We start from the raw sequence: 22,462 nt of genomic DNA on the forward strand, positions 1-22,462 counted from the left end.
GCTACCAGGTAGGACAATTTTGCCCATTACTCAATAGCAGAGCACAGAACTGGCAGGTGCCCTCCAGCCACACTTCCTCTGCCCTGCTCCAGGGCTCAACTCTTCTGGCAGAAAGCAGGGAGATATTTGAGCACCAGAAGAAAGACTTGATCTGCAAGTCTGACCCTCATCTCCCACCAGCAATCTGTGCACTGAGGAAAAGCATGCAAGCACTCTATGATACATCATCCCAGGAACTACCAGCTGGATCAGACATGCAGTGGGGAAGAGGCCATTACTTACATTTTTGCTAGGTACACACATGGGAGTCCCCTGCTTCACCTGGCCGGCCTCCACCACGACACCCATCACTATTGGGTCACGAGAATTGAAAATGAACTGAGGGAGTATTTTCAACTTGCATGGAAACACTGCTATATGCCTGGAAGATGACAAGAAAAGGCACTTTGAAAGATACACTGGAACAATGGATGTAACATTAACAGTTCTACCTTCTCCCACACTTCTTGGGCATTCATTCTAGGAGTGGTACTTGGAGAAAAGCAGGAAAAAACCTCTTTTCCAATCTTGCTAATTCTAGTCCATACCTGTTCTTCAAGAACTACAAGGAGTAATAATCATTCATGCCTGGCATGGATTTTAATTTGACAGGCTTGAGCACTCAACTTAGACCAAGACCAAAGGAGTAGTAATTTTACAGTGTAATTACAGCCTCACAAGAACGCAGGAATAGAAGTATTGCTGCCTGAACTCCAGAATTTCAAGGGGTTTTTTTTGCCAAGTGAACAAACACATTTAAAAGCTGAGCTAAACAAACTCAAGTTGGGATCAATATGAAACAAAATACATTTTCATTTATTTTGACTGTCCGTATTTTACTGAAGGCCACCCAATGACGCACGATTCCAAAAATTAATTTTGGGTCCCTATAAATCCTTGAATTATTACATATTCATGCTACTGCAGTCAGAATTAAGCCCTCTACACTGGGATCACATGAATATGAAACAACAGAATCCAAATCCTTTTAGTTTTGTTTTTTTAACTCTGCAAGACTAACCCATCTGCCACAATCCAGGAAGAGAAGCCAATAAAAACACTCCGTATTATACAACAGTTTTAGCTGAATCCTTCATCTGCTGCACAGCTTTCACAGCTCTCACCCTACTAAGCCTAATCCAGATTTAAACAATTAGACTGGAGCACTGAATTCTTGAAAACGATCAATTTATTGTCTTACCATTTTCCTCCTCTCCTCCCTCTCCATCAGAACCAAATGCTAAGTAATAAGGAAACCAGTAGTTAAATACAGCTTCATTTATACTAAAATAAGAGAGACACTTATTTGGGAAACATCCAGAACACAACTGCTCACACTTACTTGAATTCCTCTTGTTTCTGTTTTTTGTAATCTTGTCTGTATTTTGTGAAGGCATCAAATAAGTGATAAATTATTTCAGCACTAAAGATCCGAACTCCTAAGCTATCAGCCATCTCCTGTGCGTCACGTTCAATCCTCACATCGAATGCCAGAATGACGGCGTACCTGCAGGGAACAGTGAGCCCAACAGTTCACCAGGCTCACCACAAACCCAGAGCAGGCCAGGCCTGCCTGCAGCACCACTGCACATTTATCAGCGCAGTAAAGCAAAGCTACTTACTGTGGGTCATGCTCCAACATAACTGATGCCTTCATAACATCTTTTTTATGGACAGGACCTATATTAATTCCTGAATACTGTTGAAGAAAACCACAAAAATCAAGTTACTAATCTCTGAGTGAAAAGGAAACATTTACTGACTAAACACAGAATCAATGGCATCAGACAAAGCACAGTAGTACTTACTGGCACTTCTGATGTTTTAAGAAATTCAAGTAATGCCTCTAAAGAGCCTAAAGTAGAAGCCTGGACATAAACACCTTTCTCTTCTAATTTGATTGCATTCAGCGTTTGCTTCAGTTCATGTATTAGTTCATCCTTTAGGGAAAAAAAAAAAAAAAACCAAAACAGGAGAAAAAAAAAAGCAAGTTTTAGTTCTCTTGCTATTTATGCCTCAGGGTACAAAATCTTCCTGTTCATGGGCTGCTGAAAACATGCAACAGCCATGGTGATAGGTCCCAAGTGACAGAGCTGCAGTGTAAATCAAACACAGCCTGTGAGATACTGACTGTTTCTGGCATTAGAAAAGCCTGAGCTGAACTAGACCTGAGGAGTTTGTAGGAAGATGATCATATAATGATGCCCACCTTCAGAGATGGTAACATTTCTCTGCAGACTACACATCACTTTCCCAGCACTACAAGTTTCTGTTGGCAAGGCTAAGCAAACACACGGCCCACACTGTGTGGCAATGCCTTCAGCTGCCTGAGGATCAATGACAAAAGCTGACACCTAAAACCACGAGCTGGAAAGGATCCTGAACACTCTTTAGGCCTGGTTACCAAACAGGATGCAAGAGCAGCAAAGCCAATTTGTTGCTTTTAGAGAAGTGAAAAAACCCACATTTTTTCAGAGCCTATGCCTTCTAACCTCAAACACTTAAGTCTCTTCCTCTGGCAGATGATTGGGTTTTGCCATTGACTTTTAGCCATTGTGTATCTACTACCAGTAGTACACTTGAAGTAAATACTTGTACGGACCCAGCAACAAGGTCTGTGTGTGGACATCCCAAAAATTCAACCTCCCAACCTCCCTTCAAAGGCACAAATAAGTAGACAGAAGACTAAAGACTATGATTAAAAGTAAAATAGCAACATGTAAATTAAAAGTAAATTAGCAAGCTATCTACCTGCCTTTGGAGAAGGCAAAACAGAGCAGTTTTGAGTTTAGGATAGCTACAGCCTTTCCACCATTTTAGTCATAAAATAAATTTATTGCAAAAGTCTTAAATTAGCATTGCAATTAGGAGAGTTTGCAGAACTCCACTAGTAGATATGTACCTAATATAATTTGATTAGAATATATCCATAAATTACTACAAATACCAAATCAGTAATTAACAGAGTCAAACTATGCCATGACACTTGTTTTCCAACCTTATTCTAGCAGCAGAGACACCACAGCAAAATATCAGGGAAAAAATTATGCTCAAGATACTAAAAACATCACACCACCAAAGCTTCACATGGGCACAAGGCTAAAACATGTTACTGGAACAGTTTTTAAAACAACTAAACCAAAAAACCCAGTTATTTGCAAACTGAGCTTTCAACATTTGAGAGCATTTCTGGTGAGTTTCATCACCAGAGAGCTCAAGTTACCCTCAGTGTGTTGTACTTCAACATCAGCCACCTCACCTTGAGAACTGGGACTTCATCTTCTTTATGAGCTACAAGCAATGGCAAACCAGCCAAGGTTTTTTCCAAATCTTTCCCAAGAATCTTCACACCTTGAGCAGCAACAACCTCTTTGTGCTTTTCATACTGGTTCTGAAAAAGAGAATATACACACTAGCAAAGAGTTCTGTGTTAAGCAGTTGAAGAACACAGCAGGGAGCAGTGAAGTGCAGCTTTCATCATGATCATCTTTGCTTTGCACTTGCACGTTTCAGTCCTCCTGCTCCTCTCCCTTCAGATACCCCCTGCACCCCTACCAAGGTAGGCAGGGCACAGGGATGTCTTCTAAAAGCAGAGAAGGGGGCCAAAAAGGAACATACAGTAGAAAAAAGCAAGCAACTCAAAATAGGCAGCTACTCACTAATAAAACCCCACTAATTCAGCCCCATAGGCAAGTGATGGGAAGATGCCAACAGCTTAACAAAAACACTAAGGCTTAGCTGACACACAGCTCAAGCCTCTCTGCAGGAAGGGCTGTCTCACTCTCCCCACTGGAGGCCATCCAGCCTTCTCATGTGCATAATTACGTGTTCAGTTTCCCAGGTTCTCTCCCCATCTAGGGGAACCTCAAAGATCTCACACCCAGGGCATGGCTCTAAGACATAACAAAATCAGTTATTTCTGAAGAACTTTAAATTGATGTTGGAAGGATTTTCTGGTTTGTTTCTTAATTTGTTTTATTTAGACATCCCATCTTTTTCTTAAAACTGCAAGGCAGCTTCCTTCCTCAATAAGCACTTTGTTCCTGCAAACCTCTATCATTTAGCTCTCCACCCCAAAAATTTGAGTCTTATTTCAAGGATGACAATTCCAAATGAATGAGCTGAATTAAAATGCATCCTCACTGCCTGCCTCAAAAAAGCCTAACAGCTACACTAGGTTTACTTTTCCACAGCTCAGGGTTCCCAAACCTGAAAGGCCTATCCTATTACATTCACCTAGGTTATCTATTTGGTTTTCTTTGCCTTATTAAAGTACGTCTGTGCAGACATTTATTCCTTCCCTTTTAAACAGGAAACATCAAAGCAGCTCTTTTCATCACCTTTGAATTGCATGCATTAATCTTAATATACAAATTAATTTTTTCCAGCCTTTTATTCTGTGTCTCCTTCTCATTTCATGGAAAGTCATGCAGGAAGGATTTCAAATTCAGGGCCTCTCCTCAGGCTAACAGGACTAAGGCAGCAGAATCTACAGCTCTTGAAAACACCAACAGGCTGCAGATTCTGCAGAATTCCTGGTCACTGCTGCTCACCAAGCAGCCTTAGAAAGTCATGTGTTCACTTTTCTCAAATGTAAGTGTATATGGTTTTTGTTACTAAAAAAACACTTCCATATTTTCTATATTATAACTTTAATTCATAAGCCACTGTACCAGTACATGCCAGTTTCCATTTAAGATGAGTATTTCCCTCTCACATGTAGCCACATACTTGAATCCCTTATTAAAGCATACACACCCTAATCCTCCTTGCAAGGTAATTCCTTGATCGTTCTCTCTGCCACTGCTGTGACAACACATACCCCAGCAGGAACATACAAGAACATTTTCACAAAAGATACCAGATGTCCCCTGCATTCTCCTTGAAGCCCCCTTTAGATACCATTAATATAACCACATTCTACTACATTCTCTTTTTATAAAACTTGATCTATTTTTTTCCTGGTTTTAAATGTCAGTACAGTAACCAGCTGCCATACCTTAACTCGTAGCTCCTTCATAGGAGGAGGCAGCAGCAGACCTCTAATCTGAGTCACGATAGGACCTTCTACCCCAGGAACAATAATGGTGTCTCCTTCTCTCAGACGTCCATTAATCAGAATAACATCTATGGTAGTGCCCATGCCTGGCAGTGCTTTAACCTGAATGAAAGGGGGAAAAAGTCACTTCCTATTTAAGCACTTCAAACACACATTTTTTACCAGAAGGAAGGGTAGAAGAAGGGAGAAATTTCTATATGAATTTCAAGAAAGAGCTGCTGTATTACCTCCATGACTTGAGCTCTCAGCTCCTGACACTCAGCCAGTCTCTTGGTCAGCATGGTTTGCGTGAGCTCAACAAGGAGAGCTATCAGACTTCCCATGCCATCCCCTGTGTGAGCAGAGGTAGGTACAAGAGAAACAAAAGTGCGGGGATCCTTATTCTCATAAAACAAGGCAGCGTTCAAGCCCTGGAAACAGGATTAACAGTTACATAGGGAAAAGCACATATACACATCAGTACTGACAGTAACATTCAACCCCAGGCAAATACCACTGCATTTTTAAAATCCCAATTTAAAAAGCCAACACTGTTACTGACAGCACGCTATGGAACATGAAGCCTCAAACCATACTTGGAAGCAGTGTGGGATAATTCTACAAAGCTAATTACCCCATCTAGCTTCTAGACAGCATTGTATGTCACCAACAGAGGAAGTTCCCAGAACTGATGTGATTCATACTCTGCCAGCATCCAAGAGAAAGAGACAGATGGGATTCTCTCAGGCTATTCCCAAAGAGAAAGAGAACAGTAACAGAAAACTCCATCTGCTATTCATGACTCCATTGACCATGCACAGCAATTAGCTACTTTTCTCCAAACCAGCAGTAAGGATGGAGCAGTTAAAATTATGCAAAATGTAAAAACAACAAAGTTCGGTTTATGAGAGATTAATACCAATGTGTCAGAAGAGATGCAACAGTTTTCTTGATATTCCAAGTTGTTTTGAGGAAAGGGGAACAAACAAAACAAAAACCACGCACTAACACAAACCACACCACACACCCACCCCTCTTTACTACCACTTTTAAGCAAAGAACCTTGGATATTCCAACCTACCTGTTTTGCAAATTCCACTATGATAGCTTTTGCACGTTCTTCGAATTCATCTTTCGTATTTTTTTTCTGCTTCTTTAAGGTGATAGCTACATCTGTATCTGGACTTTTTTTCCAGTCATATAACCTATCAATCTTGAAAATACAACAGTATGTCATCTTATGCAGCTTACTAAAAGGTGTCTTTATGCTTATGCCACATCATCAGTGAGAAATACTTTATTAACCAACTTAGCCAGCCATATCTGCTCCAGTAAGCAAAGTCTTCTTTAGCTCCTATATTTAGCTCTGTTTATGTCAGGCAATATTACAGGATAGTAATATTACTTCAGATTTTAAAAAATCAAGCTATAGTAATCTTTTTCATATGGAAGAAGTTTATATGCATAAATTACATCAAGATTAAAATAAAACATTAGAAGAGACCTGTTTATAGATTCACATACATACAAAAAAAAACCCAAAACCACTGAGGTGTTTGTGGTTTTTCCTGAAAAGAGACTACGCCAGTTTTACAAAGAACATCTAAAATTTACTGGTAAATATGGACTCTTTCCCATGTTGCTACAGAGAAGGGTCTGACCGAAAGGGAGCTCTCTACTACTCTGCCATAAGGCCTGGACACCTTTCCATCCAAGAGGCTGTTCGCATTCTTTTAAAAAGTAGCTGGTTTTGGCAAAGAGATAATGGCCTCCTCAGTTCCAACCACCTTCAATCTTAATGCTCCTTTCATTTTTGAAGTATATTGCAATTTGTACACTGCACATGAATAGCCTTCTGACAGCTCTCCATCAGCATGTCAGATGGCTTCCAAAGTCATTGGACATGAGTAATTTCCATATATATATATAAAATAATTCATTGAGTCATCACAAACAGGCAGCATACTTTCTCATGCACAAGATTTCTAAAAACAGGGCAGAAAATAACTGGCTGATTTTCCATCTAATATAGCAAAGCCCAAAACACTTCCCACCAGTGATCAACATTACTGCTCCATGGCCTAAGGTCAGCTTGTCTTCAAGTCAAACTGACCAGTATCAGTGGCTAAAGTATGACTCGTCAACATGAAGCTTGTGTTGGAATTTTCTCAGAAAATGCACACAAATCTATATAAGTAGGCACAAGGAAAAAAAAAACCCAACTGAAGTACAACTTCCAGAAGTGTGAATCATATACAGAAGTTACATAAGGCAACAAAATTTACCAATCAGGACTTCAAGAAGTTCTGATTGTTCTGCAAAGCTCCCATAGAGCCATTGTGGTATCAAGGACAAAGAAAAATGCAACACACAGGACCCAAGAACCACCCCTTCAGATTTTACACAAAACAATTCCAGTTCAAGGAAGAAAGCAGACAATTGTAAAATGCCAAATGCAGCATTAGAGTGGATAACTATTAGGATAAAAATCTATCCTACCTTGTTGAGAGCTACTATAAAGGGGCATTTCTTTGATTTCAACAGATTTATTGATTCAATTGTCTGTGGTTCCAAACCATGCATGATGTCAACTACAAGTATAGCAATATCACAAAGTGAGCTTCCTCTATTTCTTAGATTGCTGTGACATTAAAAGACAGGAAAAAAAAAAAAAGTCAGTCATTTAGCAACAGAACCTTTATAAAAACACCAAGTAGAAGGTCAAACTTACACTGACAAACAAAAAGCTAAAGCTCATCAGTTATTTCCCCTCAAAAATGTAAACTGTTCAAATGGCACTTTTTAATTTTTGTTTAACAAAATTCATTAAAAATGTGTAAGCAAAACTAAGATATTATTATCCTGAAAGTTTTCATATTATTATAGATTTTTACAATGTAAGATATATTCTGATCATTTTCTGAGCAACAATTGAGAAAGTTAAAGTGAAATGCAGGAGTGTAAAACCTGAACAAGACTTTTTTTATACTACATAAACACTAAGACTATCACGATTTTATACAATACAAGGTAAAGAGACTATCACATCTTTGTTGCCAAACAAAACCTGGCTAGAAGATGGAGAGCTGTAAGAGGTACCATGTCAAGGTATTGATCTGAACATTACCAATTCAATGCTTACAAAGGTTTTTACTGAAAAATGTCACATCAAAGTCTTAATCCTTCTGTTTCGAGATTTCACCCAAGATCTCAGTGAGTTCTGTTATGCATGTCATGTTTTACCCTTAAAAGCTGATTTAGTGGCTTGCCTGTATGCCACTGGTGTTCCTAGAATGCATTTGATCTCTGCTAAGACTCAGATGACTTGTATAATTAGTAACTTCCAGTCTTACAAACTCAGTTACCTTAAGTGGGACGCTATGAATGAGAGACTAGGAAAAAAGTTTTAATTTCTCATAGCAGCGTACTTAGGTCACCTGAAATCCTCACCTTTTTTCCTCCAGCTAGCTTCCTGCTTCCATCTTTCCTCTTACACTAACTATTTATTTACATGCTTTTTCAGATATTCATGGCTCAATTGGCACGAAGACAGAAAATTAATCAGCTATAAAAGGTCAGCAATTAACCAGATATAAAAAGCACCTGCAAATGAAGCAAATCCACTTAATTCCTCTACTTTTAGTTGGCTTTGTCGGACTTTTTTCAAGTGAGAACTAAAACAATGAATTAAGCAAAGACCACACTTTGCTAAGAATATCTCCACAATATCTCCAGATGCTTTTGCCATCAGTTCTGAGAAGTACAACATTGTGAGAAAATGTTACCTGAAAGACTCATGTCCTGGAGTGTCAATTATCAGCATGCCTGGAATTTTTATGTTCTCTCTGTCAAACTAATATTTCAAAATATTAGACATCTTGTAGAGATTACACAAGAAAAAAAAAAAAGAAACAAAATAAGAGCTGGCAACATTACTGACAGCCTGCACTTCAAAAGTCCAGATACATATTTTAAGGCCAGCACCCTCTATAAACCAAATCAGTCAACAGTCATTTCAACATTAAAAAAAGTGATGCAGCACATTCCTCCAGGTGCCAACTTGCCACAAGCTAAGCTAAAATCTGTAAGACAAGGAAGCCTACAGAAGAAAAACTATATCAAGGTAGTGAGATGTACCATCCTTATCTTGATGATTTTCTTCTCTCCCCTAAGTTTACAGGTTTACTAAGTTGAGCAAAATCTTGGAAAAAGCCATTACTACCCCAAGGCTTTTCAGTCAGCTGCTTCTGCAAGCAAAACAGGATATAGTATCCAAAACAAATGCTACAGAATAGTTACTATTTCTGTAACATGATAAAATTCATCACCCAGAAACTGGCCAAATTTAAGCATACACAGCAAAGGGTAAGTTTTTAATACAAAATATACTCAAGAGGTTTCAAGAGTCTCAATTTACAATCAAAATACTGACAAGTAAGCAGTCTGTGTACATATGTGCACTGCCCAGAACACAGTAAAGAGTATTTGCATATTTTTCTGAAGAAACAACAATGCATTAACTGAAATCAAAAGTATGAGAAATGAGACAGCCTTCCCTTTGCTGGGGACATGATAGGAATTAAAAAACAATCAACCACAAAATTAGAGACTGGGGGGTGGGGGAGGAGGTGCATCTGTCCATGTCAGGAAATCTCACATGGCCTTTATTAGTCTACATTCCATATTTTTTAAGATGCAATCGTTGAAGTGCTGTAACTTACATTTTTCACCATCTTGGTTTGTTCATTAATAGCTTCAAGAGGAACATTAGTTGCACCAATCTGCTGAGTGATACCACCAGCTTCACTGTCCTGCACATGAGTGTGGCGGAGCTAAAGACAAAAAAAGACTAGAAATACTTACATAGAAGAGACTAAAGTTATGTCTGAGCACTCTCTAATTCTTTCTGTCTTCAACCAAAAAAATAAATGCATGAACAAGAGGTACAGGCAGTGCTTTCACACTCCACACCTTACCTTATCTAAAATTTTGGTCTTGCCTGTGTCTACATGCCCCAGGACACAGATAACTGGTGCTCTGAGCTTTTCAGTGTTCATATTTTTGCTGTTTTCAGCTCGTCGTTTCTATGTAAAAGACACATAAAAATTTGGTGAGTATAAACCAAAAACCCCAGCTCACCTCTTGACTTGATTACATACATACAAACACAGAATTAGATGTGGGACTTACATTTTCAAGGCAATTTAAGGGCTGTCATGCCTCTTTTGGTAAATCAAAAAATTTTGACTAACAATTACATTTTTGTTTGGTTGGTTCTTGTTACAATCTAGTAGGCTAAGCTGCTATATCCACTAACAGTAGCTTTGCTGAAGGTGCATTCTGAACAAGCACCTTGGGTGAGGAAACCAAAAACATTAACAGCTATGAAAGCACTGAACAGTTTAGACACATCTTTTAGAACTTGAAAATATCTCTGTAAAAAATAAAAGCCTCTTTTTCCAGGAGGGATATAGAGGTGAAGGGGAACAACCCTGAAGTTGCCATCTTTGTGGTCAAGTTACCAAAAAACAAATACTTTATCTTCACACAAAACCAAGGGGTTTTTTTCTTAATTAATACAATTTCTGAACCTGCTTAAATATTAGCCTTGACACAACCACCATTTTGAAAAATTTGACAAAATTAACTGAAAATTAATCTGTTTGTTATACAACACAAGAATGCATGTGTATTTTAATACCTCAATTCTCCGTTTAGCTTTGTCATAAGCACGCTCCTCTTTAGTGCGGTCATCATCAGAGTCATACTCAGAATCAGAGCTAATTTCCTTGCTAGGCTTTTTTTCCATAGATTGTTTTCCAATAGCTTGAGAGTCTGGCTCTCTCTCATCTGAAGTCTTTTCATCCTCATCTTCACTGCCTTCACTGTCTTCAGATTCTTCACTCTCTTCTTCCTCTTCCTCCTCTTCATCTTCTTCCTCCTCTTCATCTTCCACTTCATTTTGTTCTTTGACTTCAATATGGACAGGTTTGCTCTCTGTGAAAAAAAAAGTAAAGTAAAAATTCTTTATTAAGTTCACACTTCTGGGGGGAGATGGCACCAAAAAGCAAAAGAGACTACTAGAGAAGAATGAGGACTGAGAGTAGGTTCTACAATAAGTGCTTGTCAAGATAATTTTTCAACTTCCAATGTAAAAAAAAAAAGGCAAAAAAGCGCTTCATGTTCAGAGTTGTTGGCTTGTGTTTCAAATCTAGAAAGAAAGCAAGTTTAGGGTGGAGTGAAGAATGGTATTATCAGCACACTTATGTTTAACATTATTTGCAAACATTCAGACTTTCTTTAAAGTCACGTGCACTTCATAAAGGAATAATGCACCAACACATTTTTAATAAAGCCGAAATACTCCAAATCATTACTATATGGGTTCTGTACACTACTGATCAGGAAGGCACATTTAAGCACACATAATAATCAGAACAAATGGTCTCTTTATGCCCATTAAAAAAAAAATTCATCTTCAAGTTTTTTTAGACTGTTCAGAGATCAGCATTTTTCATATGAATTCTTCAATAAACAAAGAATTTATTTCTTTGAAAGTTTCCCATTTATAATCACCTGTAAAATCATGAAAGGCAAGCTGATCACTTTAAAACCATGGATTCTCCTTCTTACAACACTGCTTGCAGGCTCACTGCTCTTAGAGATTAGTAACATTTCCTTGCAATACTCATAATCCATCAGCTTAGTAATACACTAAATCTAATTCTCAGGAAGGCTCCTTTTCTGCATCCCATTGGCAGAGCCTTCAAATCCAAGCAGTAAGAAGTGTTATCTCCTCTCCAGGACAGTGGTGCCAGACTAAAACAAACATTCAAGAAGGCGAGCAGCCCTTAGAACTCAAAAGGGCCAGAGGAACATACCTGTGCTGGAATTAAATCCATTCTGGTATATGTATCTGTATGCCAAGTATTACACTCAAAAGCACAGGTGTCAGAAGCACAGGCAAGTGACAAGTACTTGATGAATAAATAGTCTTTAAGCATAAGAAACAATTAAGACATTAAGGAAGCACCAAGTCCAGTATTCAACTCCTGTTCAGGATGGCTCACAGAAATACACTTTCCTCCACCACTGGAAGCAAGTATCTGAGAAGTTATCCCTGCACTGTAGCACAGCCCTAAGTTTCCCATAAACATTGCTGTTGAGTACACACAGAATATGGCCTTTGGCATACATGCACGGAATATATATGTTCTGGCAATTCTTTCCCTTCTTCTAAACCTGCCTCTCAAAGAAGCACATCATAGAATCATAGAATGGTTTGGGCTGAATGGGACACCAAAGACCATTACAGCCTCCCTGCCAAGTGCAGGGACACCTTCCACTAGAGCAGGTTGCTCAAAGCCCCATCCAGTCTGGCCTTGAACACTTCCAGGGATAGGGATCCACAGCCTCTCTGGGCAACCTCTTCCAGTGTCTCACCACCCTCACAGTAAAGAAGCTCTTCCGAATATCTCAACTAATCCGACTCTCAGTTTGAATCAATTTCTCTCAGTTTGAATTAATTTCTCCTCATCCTGTCACTACATGGTCTTGTAAATCATCTCTCTCCATCTTTCCTGTAGGCTCCCTTTACGTACTGGCAGGCTGCAATTAGGTCACACCAGAGCCTTCTCTATTCCAGGCTGAACAATCCCAATTCTTTCAGCCTCTCCCTGTAGAGGAGAACTTATAGCACATGCACACTTAACCTTCACACCATTTTATTCTCCTACTTCTTTGAAAACTTCTCACAGGGGTACTCTCCTAGATGCTGCCAGAATCACATAATAAAAATACTACAGCTTTGAAATTATTACTAGAGCAATACAATACCAGGTAAAAAGTTTCCCTAAGCTCACAGAGATGGTTTATTAGAGAAGAGGATTTTTACTCCCATAACAAAGGGCAAAAAAATTACAACCCATTTATTTTAGATGGTAACTCCACATAAAAGTATTTGCAAAGGATTGTCTTAAGCAGTATGTGCACAGCTTCTGAAAGCTCTGCTTTTGAGAAGAGGTTCTTGTAAGTATTTATCATCATACTTACCTCACAATTTATCTAACAGAGCAGAGGAAAAATCTAAGTAAAATATTGTTTCCTATAGAAACAGAAAACTTAGCCCAAAGCCTCTTAACCAGAAAAAACATACATTTGGTATTTACATGCCCACCTTTCTCTCCATCTTCATCACTAACCATAGCTTCCCAGTCATCCAGACCTGCATCTTCTGTTTCATCTTCTTCCTCCTTTTCTTCTAAAACCAAGAAACCCAACACTGAAGTTAAAAAACGTCAGTCCAGCAACAGATAATATTTTAGATGCCCCTTCTTTGACATACTGACAACTGCAACTTGCAAGTATGCTGTTACCATAATTCTATTGAAGTATCTCCATGTTCCATAAAAAGAAGATGCTACATAATTAAAAAATAATCTCCATTTCTCTCCACAAAAATCATGTAGTGCTAGCATTTTTTGCCTAGACAAACTTTAGTAAAAGACACAGAAACCTACTCATCTAGTTCCTGTCTGCATATCATGCCAATACCTGTATAATGCCTGCCACACAAATCTGTACCACAATCATGATCCTTGCAAGAAGATGCCTGATTAACAGTCACCATGTGTAACAAAGTGGCAGAGAAACAAGAATACAAATTACAGTAGAATTTTAACTAGTGAGAATATACAAATTGTCTATAAAAATGACACCAGGTGCCTTAACATAAATATACCATGGATTCCAGAAGCATTAAACATACTCATTCAGCAGGAATTCAGTTAGATTTATGAAAAGACTGCAGCTCTTAGTAAGAGACGAATGGAAAAATGCAAACATACAACCCTCTCCAAAAGAGGCATTACACAATATATATTTGCTGCAGCACATGTGTCATAAATTTCAGCTCTCTGAAATGAAGACTAAGTTCCACACTGCTAGAATATTAGCTAGGAACTAGTGTTATGCCAGTGAGCCCTTCTCCTAAGGGCTAGGAATAGCAATCATGAGATAAGTCAAGCTAGAATCACAGGACACATTCAGCTTTGTTTTCAAAAGCTGCACTTTTCATCAGTATTTGTCTGACTTAATAAGGGTAAAAATTGAAACAGTCTCCTTGCAGAAAAAGAAGTCCAGTACAATGTGATTTTGACCAAGCATGGACTGTGTGTAGGCAAAAATGCGGGCAACAATCTGATCAGCAAACTTGCTGATAACTCATTTCCACAAGCTAACACATATCCTCTTCATTCAGCACTTGTGAAAGCAAAGCATCTGGCATAAAAAATTCAATCATTGTGAATACTGCACTATCAATTCTAGAAGCAGCATATTTCCTCCCTACCTCCACCTAACTGTTGACAAAATAGATTTTTAAAAAGCAAGTGAAAAGTCAAGGGGGTGAATAAGGCACTGAATGTGCTCATTTGAGATAACTGACCAAGCCAATTGAACAATGGAGTTCACCCAGAATAAGGAACCTTTACACACTCATTTTGAAGCTTCATGCATTTTACTCCATGAAATTTCATCAGTTCCTCCCTTAAGAAAGGAAAAAAAAGAAAAAGGCAACTACCTCAAGAAAGGACGGCCATTCAGCCCCATCCAGCAAGGTATGATAACTATGATGCAGCACTGACACACAAGCTTAAAGGTTTGAAATTTATTAGCATTACCACCAACCTGCATCTACAGGAAGAGCAGCCTCTTCTTTCACTGGTGTTTCCAGTTCTACAGCATCTTCAGCTGGGGAAGTTACCTCCACACTTTCTGAAATTGTAAGACAGGAAGTTGGTTGCTACATACTTTCAAAGTGCAAATTGACTGACCTACACATACAGCTCCACTCCAGCTTATTTGGAAAACATTTAGCTTTCTAAGCAGTTGAACAGGTTTGTAAGATGGGTCAGTTATAGACATTAAAAACTCCTCCCTTTTTTTAAAAGACAAGAGAAAATGAAGTAATACTAGTGAATTACCCACACCTCCCCTACTGTTCCACTAAAAATGAAAACTAAAGATACAATTTAGATAAGCACAATTTCCAATTCTTTACACATACTCCATAAATGATAAGCAGGCACGTAACTAATATCAAAAAAAAAAAATAACAAGAGAAAACAGCTAAGCAAGAAATACATCTGAATTTTTTTAACTAAGGGTTAGTTTTCAGAAAAGCAACAGTAATCCCTCGGAGGAAAGTAACAAACCACAAAAGTAAAGAACTAACACATTCAACCTACATCTACCAGTGCAATGAATTCCAAGGTTTCAAAAATGCAAGCTCTTTGAACTGCCCTGAACAACTTGCACCCAGGAGCTGAAAACTGGTTTTATATACCAGAAAGTAAATGAACAAACTGTCTCCAATTTAAAAGTACTAAAACTAGGATCAATGTCTTTTCATCCTGGAACAAACTCAGACTTATAATTAAGTCACTATTATTTGAACTACTTTGTATCTGACATACATATGCACACAAAGCATTCAACATCATATTTGTAAAAGGCCTTTACACCCTGTACATCCCCAACATTTAAAAAATCTAAACCCTGAAATGAAATTAGCTTAAGATTAGCTGGCTTATTTTAGAAATACTTCCAGAAATGTGACTTATCAATTAGGCATCCCTATATGCAAACTACACCTTCTTTATTTTCTGGCTGCTGCTGCTTCTTTCTCTTTTTGTCTTCATATATTGGCCTCTTTTTTGGCACAGAGTCTTTTGATGGCACTTCAACACCTGCAAAGCAAATAAACTGTTAAAAAGAAAAACCAGGTAATTAATAAACAACCTTTGGTTTAAATGAGAACAGGTTTTCCAAAATTGGAAGATGGAGGAATAAAGAGTAGAAAGTAGGTTCAATGCATATTTTATCTTTTATAGAAGTCTGAATTCAAAAGCTAGAAAACTTGAGTTAAGTATAGTTCTTCAGATACTCATGTCTGCTCTCAAAAAAAGTCAGATAACTGGGGGAAGGCAATGGCAATGAAACAAAATATAAACAAAACAATCAGATTCTATGACTGCAGGTTTGAAGTTATCACAAACCTGCATAAAACACCATAAACACATACATCATGATTAACAATTTAAGATCTGCTATGCAAAAAATCACTTCAAACCCATCTGCCAATGGTCCTAGTTGCAGACAATTTGGAGTAGTTCACAGGCAGAACTTGTCTTAAATGCTTAAGGTTGTTCAGCAGATAACATTTCCCCTTTTCCTCAATGTGGGAAGGTTTGTGGGTTTTGATTTGTTTTGTTTGTTCAGGTTTTTGGGTTTTGGTTTGTTGCTGTTTTAAGTTTTTGTTTTTTTTTTTTTTTTTTAATTTTACAATACTGATGGTTTCAGGTATCAAAAATTCCTGCATTTATACATCTACCTACTAGTAAAGTGTCAGATAGTGTACTCTACAAATACACTCAGCTGCCACAAATTACTTTCTTTTTTTAGTCACAAACCAGTTGCCAAGAACAATTTAGGACATTTTACTTACAACATATTGGACAATTTTACTTCATTCCAATGGAGACATTATATTTCACAGAAAAGCAGGAAAGCTCTTACATACTCCTGGCAAATCCCAGAGAAAAACATATCTTCTCCAAGGACTTGCCCTATTGTTTTTGAAGCAATATAGTGGACTTGCCTAACTAAGCATGTGAATTAATTCAACAAGATCCAGATCACTGATCTTACAAGACGTTCAGCACAGCCCATGTGCTTTTCCTGGCCTTAGACTACACCACTTCATTAAGTGCTTTTTCTGAAGTTCCACAAGTAACATCTTTAAACTGCAAGTAGACTGTATTAAAAAGCTGGATATTCAAAGTGTAAGATAAAAATACAGGCACTTAAACCTACTTAAGAAATAAAGGGGAAGGGAGGGCAAAAACTGCCTTCCTTGACAATAGAGCAGCTTTACATGGAATCACGCAGTTACTTGCCCTCCTAGTTCCAGAAAGGAAAAAAAATAAACACAGAGCCATAACAGATATAAAGTTTGGTTGGGTTTTTTGGTTTGGTTTTGTTTTGATTATTAGTAAACTCTACTCCTTACCCTGAGCTTGGAGTAGTTTAAGAGTAGCCTCTGCTCTGGCTCTGGCTTCTCGCTGAGTTTTTGTTAAAAGCTTTCCCTCTTTCTTCAAACGCTCCTTCCTCTCTTTTTCCTTCTGTTTCTTCCTTTCTTTCCTCTCTTGCTCTAATCGTTCCTAGAGAAAGATAAATAAACATGCAGAAACTCTAAAGTATGCTTTACACAAAAGCTGCCCAAGTATATTCTATTTATGAGAAATATATTAAGGATTAATTCACCAACTGCACCAGCAAGCAGACAGATTAAAGTTACTCTCTTCCTTATTTTATCCTTGGAGTGAGATATACGATACCTCCTCTTTGCGTTTTGCTTCAAGTTCCTCCAGTCGTCTTATGCGTTCTTCCTCCTCTCTTTTTGCCCTTTCCTCCTCCTCTTTCATTTTAGCCAAGGCCTCTTGCATGGCTTTAACTGTGGCTTTACTGGGACCCTTCTTCTTCTCTTTCTCTTTTTCTTCTTTCTCACCTTTCTTTTTTTTCTTGTCTTTTTTCTTTTTGTCCCCCTCATTGTCATCAGCTACAGAAAGAAGAGGCATATTTTTAGAGACCCCAAAAATTTCAAAGATACTTTAAATACAATATATGTTTCAAATATGATAAATAACATCAAATGAGGAATATTTTCACTGGCTACTACATAAACATTTCATAATGAAAACAATAAAACTCTTTAAAGTCTTGGCCTGAAGTCTTAAAATATCAGAATAACAGGGAAGTGAAAACGTACTCTTGCAATACAGAACTGTAATCATATATTGTAATGAGAATTCACCATTTGGCTTGTTTTCTCATATACCTGAACAAACTGCAGGCCAGAAAACACAGCCGCCTGTCAGCCAGCACAGAGAGGCAGACAAGGCTACCAAATTTCTAGTATTCACAATTCAAAATAAACCAAACACACTATCCTCACTGCCTGGCACCTCTCTGGTCTTATAAAAATGACAGTATTTAAATTAAAGAAACCATGTTACAAACCTTCTGTTCCTGCAGCAGTCTCTCCTTTCTCCCCAGGGCCAGAGATTGCTGTAACTTCAGGAGAAGCTTTCTCTTCAGTTTTTTTTAGAGATTCCTTTGGCTTTGCTGGTTCTTTACCACCTTCTAATTCTTCCTTCTCTTTCTGCTTCCTCAATTTGGCTTTTTCTTCTTCACGTTTTTTTCTTTCACGTTCTTTTTTTTCTGCCTTCTTCTGAGCCACTGTTTTTACTTTGAATGAAGGTTCTTCTTCATCATCCCCACTCTCTGCAGCAGGAGCAGACTTTGGCTTTTGGTTTTTCTTTTGTCCTTTTCTAGACTGGGAAACCTCATCTGATTCACCATCACTCTCACCTGTAGACACTCCTCCCCCACGCTCTTTGCTTTTCTTAATGTTAGTTTCATCTTCTGACAAATCGTGTTTTTTATTTGACTTCTGAGTTTTCCCTTTGCTTTTCTTAAGCTGTGTCTGACGATCATCATCATCACTGCCAGAAAGCATGTCGTGTTTAGCTTTCTGAGGTTTTTTAGATTTTTTATCTTCCGCTTCCTCACTGTCATAGTCATTTTCCAGATTGGCTTTTTTATTCTTTCCTTTTCTTTTTTTATCTTGTTTTGATATGCTTTCTTCATTATCATTTTCAATCTGGTAATTAAACAATTCAATAATCAGCCATGAAAAATTACTTGCCATCATGAGCTAAGCATTGAGATACATCAAGAAAAACCTCTCTTATTGAACACAAAGTTTGAAACTAATAACTACTCCTGCTGAGTGTCCCATACTTCAGCCCACAAGTAAGATTTATTCTGATTGGCTTTGAATAATTATCAGCATGGAGACGTGGTTTTTTTCATGACTGACTTTTTACTATGAAAATATAATCAAATATAATTAAAAGAGCATGCTAGCTACACATTTCACATAGGATTTCCACTACACTACAACTAGAAGTTCTCTGGGACAGAAGTGTCTCATATTTTAACTATTTCCTATTAAAAAGCCCACCTCCCTCTCAGTGTTCACCTTTCCTGTAGAAGGCTGTTCCCTGTCAACTTTCCCTCCTTGCGCCTCTATTGACAGTTCCTCCAGCTCCTTCAGGATATCATCTTCACTAAAATAAGAAAGAAGTTAAGGTACTTCAGTAACTGAGTTTTTGGACAATGGAGTAAGATCAGGCAGGTGGAAAAAAACCCTAACTTACTCAAAATCTTGTTTCTTCTTCTCTTTTTTCTTTTTGCCTTTGGATTTTTGAGGCTCTTGATCCTTTGCAGCTCCTGCACCTTCTATCTCAGCAGCGAGGGCATCAATATCAATATCATCTTTTGCACTAAAATGAAAAAGGAAAGCAGGGTTATCACTAGTTCAAACATTAAGTCTACATAAGTAGAAGCCATTGGAATTAAAAAAAAAAAGTTTCAAAATGCAAAACCAATCACAAAATATATGTGATGCAGGTAAATCCTTCATGTTTAACAAACGATTATGTAGTTACCTTATTCCACTCAGTAGGAAGGGAAGGAAAAAGCCTTCATATGTGTGGTCTGCTTGAAGGGAGGTGGAACAATAAAACACATTGAGTTCTTGCAACCCCAACTTTAAAAGTTTAGCTGTGCAATTTGATGCAACTTCTTGGAGGAACATAACTAGACTATTTGACTTTGGTCCTCCAAAAGATAGGTTGTTCGGCCCTTCAATTCACAGGTGTCATTCTGATAGAAAAGCAGCCACCACAATCAAAGTGTAAAAATGAAGCACAAATTCACAACCAGGGGATCCTACTAAGAGGTATTTATCTGTTCCTTCAAACATCCTTTAGCAAACAAAGAAACTACTGTATTTTTAATTAGAAAATAAGTGAAAGTTCTTTACAGCTTCCAACTCACAATAACAGTTGCCTGTGCTTTGCCATCAGACTAAAAATTTTATTGTCTTTCAAGAAAAGTCACACAGTTTAACTGGCTGTATATCGGGGTAGCAGATGAAATAAAAATGCCACTCACTTCTATACCTAGAATTAGAGCCCTAATGTCAGACTAACTACATTATATCCAGGCCTACACACAGGCCCTCAAACTTGTTTTTGCATTAATTGCTGAATATCAATTTTATTAAGCACACTTGGTTACCTCCTTTTCCTCTAGGAGTTAATGGAGGAGACTGAGTCCTAGCCAAGCTTGAAGTAGTTTGAAAACACCAAAAGACATTCTCTACTACTACTTCTTCCATGGCTGTACTGCTCCCCTTACTACAGGATCTTAACCATGTGGTTGTTCAGCTACCAAAGCACCAGGCCTTTAAAGAGCTCGTATTTTACATGGCTATCACCAAGACCGACTTTTCACAATGCAGTTTAGCAGAAAGTTACGTCCAAACATAAAACACATGGGTTTTTTGCTACAAGCAAAGATGTCAGTGGTATCTCATGTTTTCCAGGGTACAGGCTTTAAGAGGGTAAGGTTTTATTTGCTGTTAAATCAACTCACTTCAATCAAACTTTGAAGAAGAAAACTTCTTCAGGGAAAAAAAAATCTCAAACCCTGAAAAAGCTGCTTGACAGACATTAAGTTTTAACATCCACCAACAAGAACAGTTTAGGAATTATAACAACAACAATAATAATAAAGATCATCCAGTGGTTGCAATAGCAGCATCAATACAAAAGCCTTTCCAAACTTGGCTTTCACTTCTTAGTTTCTGAAAAAATGGTCAGTAGTTTCTGACCAAAAAAGAAAAAAAAAAACCCAACAAAAAACACCCAAACAAACCAACCAAAAAATCCTCTATACTTTCCACTACACTTCCATTTATTAAGAAGTGACAGAGCAAGCTTCAAGTATTTGAGCCTCAGTGAAGAAAGAAGTAAAATTAACACTGCATGCAATTATCTATGCAGCTACAACTCATAATAACTAACAAGCAAGAATATCATTGGAAAGCCAAGGAATTCAAACATTGTCTTCCATTACTATAAGTTTATTCCCATACTGATCTTGAATTTCCTTAGCTTTTAAAACTGTAATAATACTCCACTAGGATTTCATAAGAAAGGGGAAAAGAAAATTAAGAAGGTGCTCCCCCCACTCCTGGAAGATTCTTATTCCTTTTTATAAGGAACCCACTACACTTAGACACATAACATGTTTCACATTTCCTATGGGCATTGATAGATACACCATGGAACTTCTTGTAAAGGTTTTTAACCAGTCCTCCAACACACATTTCAGAAACCCAAACATTCCTTCAGGAACCTCCTTCTCCAAGATCTCCAAAAGGTCTTCATTCAGCCTTTACTAGGGTCCAACCCTAAGAGGGCTTGATACAGGAACCTGAAAGGACTGGAATGCTCATATGGTTTTCAATTTTGACCTCAAACTGCTTTTGCATGATGACTTTATAAACAGATTTCACAGCCTCACTACCTTAGACTATTCAAGCTCATAATGCTTTGGCACTAAAAAAAACCCTTACATTTCCCCAACACAAGAGGCTCAAGGAGATCTGGAAAACAAAGTGCTACTGCACTGCAGAGATGGGAGTTACTTCCCTGATTTTCCTTTGTCTTTGTTTCACAGGTGAAGCCTAAGCCACCTCTGTTATTCACATACTTTGATTCCAGCCTCTACTTTTGCTGCCAGATATAAAAAGAATATTGATACAGCTAAAGCAGTATTTCAGTGCATTAAATTACAACAGGAATTAGGTGTGTGTACTTCACTCAAACCTAAACAAGCAGTATTCAAAAAAATGGCTGCAGACATTTTTCCACAGAGGTCTGTGCCTAAGATAGGGCAAAACTCCACAGTGGGAAAAGACAAGTCATGTTAATTAAAGCAGAGTGCAGTAATCAATAACGCGTACACAGAGATCACTATATTTCATGCATCAAAATATTTTTTCTTTAGAATTACATCACTAATCAAAAAGAAAAAGTGCTTGACATTTTCCCTACACAATTTCACTGCCTTTTGCCATTTAAGCAAAATTACAGTAATGTAAATTTTTAAAATACCACACAGAATCATTCACATACTTTATACTGAAAAAATATTTACCTTAATGCCCTAGGAGTTACATTAAGAACTCTACTCAAAGGGTTTCAGTACAAGTTGTCTGCACAGACTAATGAACACCTGTATTAAATGGGAGAAGCCACTTAAGGATAGATCCCTGGATACTCACTGGATGACAAGTTAAATGCTGTGCTAACACAGCATTCTGTACCAAGCCAGGATCAAATATTCCCAGACCATCCCAAGTAAGTGTTTGGAGATTTTTAAGATGGACATAGGCAACAGAAGTAGTTC

General features: G+C 37.9%; 2 protein-coding genes across 5 annotated transcripts in view; one reads left to right on the forward strand and one right to left on the reverse strand.

The window, feature by feature from the left end:
- Nucleotides 1–9,914, forward strand: part of REV1 (REV1 DNA directed polymerase) — a 70,881-nt gene extending 60,967 nt beyond the window's left edge. For 2 of the 4 annotated variants that reach the window (XR_008435672.1, XR_008435674.1), the window contains 3 exons: nt 8,601–8,651; nt 9,251–9,442; nt 9,831–9,914. The gene's annotated coding sequence lies outside the window, so the exon portion shown is untranslated. Of the gene's footprint in view, nt 1–4,427; nt 5,030–8,600; nt 8,652–9,250; nt 9,443–9,830 lie in introns of those variants that run through there. The other 2 variants (XR_008435673.1, XM_053970084.1) reach the window with 2 other exon arrangements.
- Nucleotides 1–22,462, reverse strand: part of EIF5B (eukaryotic translation initiation factor 5B) — a 36,332-nt gene that overhangs the window by 2,914 nt on the left and 10,956 nt on the right. The window contains exons 2-22 of the mRNA XM_053970080.1: nt 19,360–19,485; nt 19,182–19,269; nt 18,158–18,800; nt 17,476–17,696; nt 17,148–17,298; nt 15,730–15,825; nt 14,765–14,851; nt 13,254–13,337; nt 10,779–11,074; nt 10,054–10,161; nt 9,799–9,909; nt 8,863–8,930; nt 7,577–7,718; nt 6,159–6,290; nt 5,326–5,508; nt 5,039–5,200; nt 3,299–3,430; nt 1,848–1,979; nt 1,662–1,738; nt 1,382–1,546; nt 283–421 (exon numbers count right to left, since the gene is read on the reverse strand). Of these exons, the coding sequence (XP_053826055.1) occupies nt 283–421; nt 1,382–1,546; nt 1,662–1,738; nt 1,848–1,979; nt 3,299–3,430; nt 5,039–5,200; nt 5,326–5,508; nt 6,159–6,290; nt 7,577–7,718; nt 8,863–8,930; nt 9,799–9,909; nt 10,054–10,161; nt 10,779–11,074; nt 13,254–13,337; nt 14,765–14,851; nt 15,730–15,825; nt 17,148–17,298; nt 17,476–17,696; nt 18,158–18,800; nt 19,182–19,269; nt 19,360–19,485 (3,343 nt within the window). The remainder of the gene's footprint in view (nt 1–282; nt 422–1,381; nt 1,547–1,661; nt 1,739–1,847; nt 1,980–3,298; nt 3,431–5,038; nt 5,201–5,325; nt 5,509–6,158; nt 6,291–7,576; nt 7,719–8,862; nt 8,931–9,798; nt 9,910–10,053; nt 10,162–10,778; nt 11,075–13,253; nt 13,338–14,764; nt 14,852–15,729; nt 15,826–17,147; nt 17,299–17,475; nt 17,697–18,157; nt 18,801–19,181; nt 19,270–19,359; nt 19,486–22,462) is intronic.

Source organism: Vidua macroura, chromosome 2 (genome assembly GCF_024509145.1).
Source record: "Vidua macroura isolate BioBank_ID:100142 chromosome 2, ASM2450914v1, whole genome shotgun sequence".
NCBI classification, from domain to species: Eukaryota; Metazoa; Chordata; class Aves; order Passeriformes; family Viduidae; genus Vidua; species Vidua macroura.